Source organism: Carcharodon carcharias, chromosome 8 (assembly GCF_017639515.1).
Source record: "Carcharodon carcharias isolate sCarCar2 chromosome 8, sCarCar2.pri, whole genome shotgun sequence".
Lineage (NCBI taxonomy): Eukaryota > Metazoa > Chordata > Chondrichthyes > Lamniformes > Lamnidae > Carcharodon > Carcharodon carcharias.
Genome location: NC_054474.1, coordinates 156039737 through 156045736, shown reverse-complemented (window position 1 = coordinate 156045736; position 6000 = coordinate 156039737). Strand labels below are relative to the sequence as shown.

At 49.4% G+C, this 6000-nt stretch overlaps 1 protein-coding gene across 2 annotated transcripts in view; it reads right to left on the bottom strand.

Annotated features, from left to right (window-relative positions):
- Positions 1-788: 788 nt before the first annotated feature.
- slc27a4 (solute carrier family 27 member 4) overlaps positions 789-6000 on the bottom strand; it is a 66980-nt gene continuing 61768 nt past the window's right edge. For both annotated transcript variants that reach the window (XM_041194567.1, XM_041194566.1), the window contains exons 11-12: positions 3835-3981; positions 789-1321 (exon numbers count right to left, since the gene is read on the bottom strand). In XM_041194567.1, the coding sequence (XP_041050501.1) occupies positions 1164-1321; positions 3835-3981 (305 nt within the window). In that variant the 3' untranslated portion in view covers positions 789-1163. The remainder of the gene's footprint in view (positions 1322-3834; positions 3982-6000) is intronic.

Below are 6000 nucleotides of genomic sequence, written 5' to 3'. Positions count from 1 at the left end.
AATACTGTGGCTACAAGAACAGGTTAGAGACTAGGAGTAACTCACCTCCTGACTCCCCAAAGCTTGTCCAACATCTACAAGGAACAAGTCAGGAGTGTGATGGAATACTCCCCACTTGCCTGGATGAGTGCAGCTCCAACAACACTCAAGACGCTTGACACCGTCCAGGACAAAGCAGCCCGCTTGATATGCACCCCATTCACCACCTTAAACATCCACTCCCTCCCCACCGACACGCAGTGTGTGGCAGCAGTGTGTGTACCATCTACAAGATGCACTGCAGGAACTCACCAAGGCTCCTTCGACAGCACCTTCCAAACCCATGACCTCTTCCACCTAGAAGGACAAGGGCAGCAGATAGATGGGAACACCACCACCTGCAAGTAACGCTCCAAGTCACTCATCATCCTGACTTGGAAATATATCGCCGTTCCTTCACTGTCACTGGGTCAAAATCCTGGAACTCCCTCCGTAACAGCACTGTGGGTGTACCAACACCACATGGACTGCAGCAGTTCAAGCAGGCGATGGGCAATAAAATTGCTGGCCTAGCCAAAGATGCCCACATCCCACGAACAAATAAACAAAACTCTACTTGATCTCTGCGCGGAGGACAGCTCTCTCATCCCAGGAAGCTACCCAGTGAATCTTTGCTGCACAAGGCAAAATATATCCTTCCTTAGGTATGGAGTCTAAGTTTGGACACATCCTTCCCTGCACCCAGGATCAATAAGTTTAAAGTGGTAAAGGACAAAGACTGAGTGATATTTCAGAGGGAGATCAAATCGTGACAGTGCATCTCCCCTTTCGGATCCTGTTTAATTACATTTTCAAACACTTGAGGATGCTATACAGAGCTCTGAAGAAGAAACAGATAAATAAAACGCTTCATCCCAATTGAAGATCACCAAATCAAACAATACAGACAATAAAAATTAACTGTAATTCTCTTGTGCAAAATTGTGATAACCGCTCTTCATAAATTACTAGCAAATCTGTAATAAACTTAGATAAAGAAAAATAATGGAAATCTCTGTAAAGTTTCTGTCCATGCAAATCTGGTCAAGTAACAGAACTGAATTAATTATCCCTTTTGCTTTTTATGGCTACTGAAAGCAGTAAGGGTGAGGTAAACATATATTTATAGATATATCCATTTTTAATCACAGCTTCTGTTTCCCTGATTGGATGCTTTTGAAGAGTTCTTCGTCCAAAGGGACATACTTCTGTTGTTTCTGATCCAGGAGATAAAGTCTGTCCTTAATGACTCTGGGGTCAAATCCTTCCTTTCTCATGTCTGTTTTTTGGAATTTGAATGTTCCTGGGAACATGAAGGAAAAATGAAATGTCAGAGTGGGGAAAGCAATTACTTAACGTTAGCAGTGGCTCAGTAGCACTGGGGTCTCAGAGTCAGGAGATTGTGGATGCAAGACCTACTCCACAGACTTGATTGAGGCTTGACACTCTGAGGGGCACTGAGGGAGCGCCGCACTACTGAAGGAGTGCCGCGCTGTCCGAGGGAAAATACGGAGGGAGCGCCACACTGTCCAACTGGCAGCACTGAGGGAGCGCAGCACTAGTGAAGGAGCCACCGCACTGTCCGAGAAACAGTACTGAAGGAGTGCCGCGCTGTCCGAGGGGAATACTGAGGGAGCGCCGCGCTGTCCAAGGGGAAATACGGAGGGAGCACCGCACTGTCCAAGGGGAAATACGGAGGGAGTGCCACACTGTCCGACTGGCAGCACTGAGGGAGCGCAGCACTAATGAAGGAGCACCGCACTGTCCGAGAGGCAGTACTGAAAGAGTGCTGCAGAGTTGGAGGGGCAGTACTGAAGGAGTGCTGCAGAGTTGGAGGGGCAGTACTGAAGGAGTGCTGCAGAGTTGGAGGGGCAGTACTGAGGGAGTGGTGCAGAGTTGGAGGGGCAGTACTGAGGGAGTGCTGCAGAGTTGGAGGGCAGTACTGAGGGAGTGGTGCAGAGTTGGAGGGGCAGTACTGAGGGAGCAGTGCAGAGTTGGAGGGGCAGTACTGAGGGAGTAGTGCAGAGTTGGAGGGACAATACTGAGGGAGCACTGCAGAGTTGGAGGGGCAGTACTGAGGGAGCACTGCAGAGTTGGAGAGGCAGTACTGAGGGAGTAGTGCAGAGTTGGAGGGGCAGTACTGAGGGAGTAGTGCAGAGTTGGAGGGGCAGTACTGAGAGAGTAGTGCAGAGTTGGAAGGCCAGTACTGAGGGAGTAGTGCAGAGTTGGAGGGGCAGTACTGAGAGAGTAGTGGAGAGTTGGAGGGGCAGTACTGAGGGAGTAGTGCAGAGTTGGAGGGGCAGTACTGAGGGAGTAGTGCAGAGTTGGAGGGGCAGTACTGAGGGAGTAGTGCAGAGTTGGAGGGGCAGTACTGAGGGAGTAGTGGAGAGTTGGAGGGGCAGTACTGAGGGAGTAGTGGAGAGTTGGAGGGGCAGTACTGAGGGAGTAGTGCAGAGTTGGAGGGGCAGTACTGAGGGAGTAGTGCAGAGTTGGAGGGGCAGTACTGAGGGAGTAGTGCAGAGCTGGAGGGGCAGTACTGAGGGAGTAGTGGAGAGTTGGAGGGGCAGTACTGAGGGAGCACTGCAGAGTTGGAGGGGCAGTACTGAGGGAGTAGTGCAGAGTTGGAGGGGCAGTACTGAGGGAGCACTGCAGAGTTGGAGGGGCAGTACTGAGGGAGTAGTGCAGAGTTGGAGGGGCAGTACTGAGGGAGTAGTGCAGAGTTGGAGGGGCAGTACTGAGGGAGTAGTGCAGAGTTGGAGGGGCAGTACTGAGGGAGTAGTGCAGAGTTGGAAGGCCAGTACTGAGGGAGTAGTGCAGAGTTGGAGGGGCAGTACTGAGAGAGTAGTGGAGAGTTGGAGGGGCAGTACTGAGGGAGTAGTGCAGAGTTGGAGGGGCAGTACTGAGGGAGTAGTGCAGAGTTGGAGGGGCAGTACTGAGGGAGTAGTGCAGAGTTGGAGGGGCAGTACTGAGGGAGTAGTGGAGAGTTGGAGGGGCAGTACTGAGGGAGTAGTGCAGAGCTGGAGGGGCAGTACTGAGGGAGTAGTGGAGAGTTGGAGGGGCAGTACTGAGGGAGCACTGCAGAGTAGAGTTGGAGGGGCAGTACTGAGGGAGTAGTGCAGAGTTGGAGGGGCAGTACTGAGGGAGCACTGCAGAGTTGGAGGGGCAGTACTGAGGGAGTAGTGCAGAGTTGGAGGGGCAGTACTGAGGGAGTAGTGCAGAGTTGGAGGGGCAGTACTGAGGGAGTAGTGCAGAGTTGGAGGGGCAGTACTGAGGGAGTAGTGGAGAGTTGGAGGGGCAGTACTGAGGGAGTAGTGCAGAGTTGGAGGGGCAGTACTGAGGGAGCACTGCAGAGTTGGAGGGGCAGTACTGAGGGAGTAGTGCAGAGTTGGAGGGGCAGTACTGAGGGAGTAGTGCAGAGTTGGAGGGGCAGTACTGAGGGAGTAGTGCAGAGTTGGAGGGGCAGTACTGAGGGAGCACTGCAGAGTTGGAGGGGCAGTACTGAGGGAGTAGTGCAGAGTTGGAGGGGCAGTACTGAGGAAGCACCGAACACACATTTGCGGATGGGAAGCTAAACTGAGGTCACATTTTCCCTTTCTGATAGACATGGCACTATTCAAAGAAGAGAAGGGAGCTCCCCACAATGTCCTGGCTGCCATTTATCCCTCAACCATCACCACCTAAACAGGGTATTAGGGAATGACCACATTGTTGGCAGCCCCTTTCAAGACTAGATGAATGCAACAAGATTGAGTATGACAGTATCTCTGGGAGCAGCATCCTTCCCAAACATTTCCATAAATTTGGAGAGCCTGGTACCTGTCTTGCTCACTGCTGGTAGTATCCGCAGGAACACAGGCCGTGCATACTGAGGCAGAGCTACCTCGAGGTCTGTGTAGAAGGTCTCCAAGTCTATCTGATTGTTGGGGTCTGCTATGGCGGCCATTCCAGTTTTACCTTCTGCTCCTAAAGTGGGTGGGTGGAAAACAGAGAATATCAAATACAGCATCACTGAGAGACCTACTCAAAGTTTCAGTGCGAGTAAATGATCAAAACTGACCAATCACAGGATCTGTGTTACTCCTTCAATTGCAGACGTTCAGAAAATCATGGAAACACCACCAACTGCAAGTTCCGCTCCAAGCCACCCACCATCCTGACTTGGAAATATATCGCCGTTCCTTCACTGTCGCTGGGTCAAAACCCTGGAACTCCCTCCCTAACAGCACTGTGGGAGTACCTACACCACAGGGACTGCAGCGGTTCAAGAAGACAGCTCTTCACCACCTTTTCAAGGGTGATTCGGCATGAGTAATAAATGCTGGCCTAGCAAGCGACGCTCACTTTGCAAGAAAGGATAAGTAGGAAATAAGACCATGAACGCTTCTGAGTGGAAGTTATATTAATTCCAAGACTTCAAAAACTCGCAGCACACCACCATCTGCTGGTCAGGGTCCACAACTACAATGAGATGAGTGATAGCAAAATTCAACAACTGTCAATTGAAAAGTGTGAACAAAAATTGTGACAACAGCATGTAAGGTGTTGGACAGGGAATGAGAAACTTGCGCAAGTTTATTTTCATAATGTACACAATCATTTCTGCTCAAAATATGTTCCACCTTCCTGTTGTACACAGGAGCGAGCTATCCAGGGAGCAAATATTGACAGGGTGGGTTATTAAAAATGGCCGATTAAAATGGTTGCTTGTTAAAGACGGAGGATTGACAGGGGAGTTATTGAAGACGGAGGATTGACAGGGGGGTTATTAAAGATGGGGGATTGACAGGGGGGTTATTAAAGACAGAGGATTGACAGGGGGGTTATTAAAGATGGATGATTGACAGGGGGGTTATTAAAGATGGGGGATTGACGGGGTGGGTTATTAAAGACGGAGGATTGACAGGGGGGTTATTAAAGATGGGGGATTGACAGGGGGGTTATTAAAGACAGAGGATTGACAGGGGGGTTATTAAAGACGGATGATTGACAGGGGGGTTATTAAAGATGGGGGATTGACGGGGTGGGTTATTAAAGACGGAGGATTGACAGGGGGGTTATTAAAGATCGGGGATTGACGGGTTATTAAAGATGGAGGATAGACGGGGTTGGTTATTAAAGATGGAGGACTGACGGGTGGGTTATTAAAGATGGAGGATTGACAGGGGGGTTATTAAAGACTGGGAGGATTGACAAGGTGGGTTATTAAAGACGGAGGATTGACGGGTGGGTTATTAAAGACGGAGGATTGACAGGGTGGGTTATTAAAGATGGAGGATTGACAGGTGGGTTATTAAAGATGGGGGATTGATGGGGGTGTTATTAAAGATCGGGGATTGACGGAGGGGGCGAGTTATTAAAGATGGGGTATTGACGGGCAGGGTTATTAAATATGGAGGATTGACGGATGAGTTATTAAAGATGGAGGATTGACGGGGTGGGTTATTAAAGATGGTGGATTGAAAGGTGGGTTATTAAAGACAGAGGATTGACAGGGTGGGTTATTAAAGACGGAGGATTGACGGGTGGGTTATTAAAGACGGAGGATTGACAGGAGGTTATTAAAGATGGAGGATTGACAGGGTGGGTTATTAAAGACGGAGGATTGACGGGTGGGTTATTAAAGATGGAGGATTGATAGGGTGGGTTATTAAAGATGGAGGATTGACAGGGTGAGTTAATAAAGACAGAGGATTGACAGGGGTGTTATTAAAGACAGACGATTGACAGGGGGCTTATTAAAGATGGAGGATTGATGGGTGGGTTATTAAAGATGGAGGATTGACAGGGGATTATAAAAGATGGAAGATTGACGGGGTGGGTTATTAACGACAGAGGATTGACAGGGGGTTATTAAAGATGGAGGATTGACAGGGGATTATAAAAGATGGAAGATTGATGGGGTGGGTTATTAAAGATGGAGGATTGACAGGTGGTTTATTAAAGATGGGGGATTGACAGGGGGGTTATTAAAGATGGAGGATT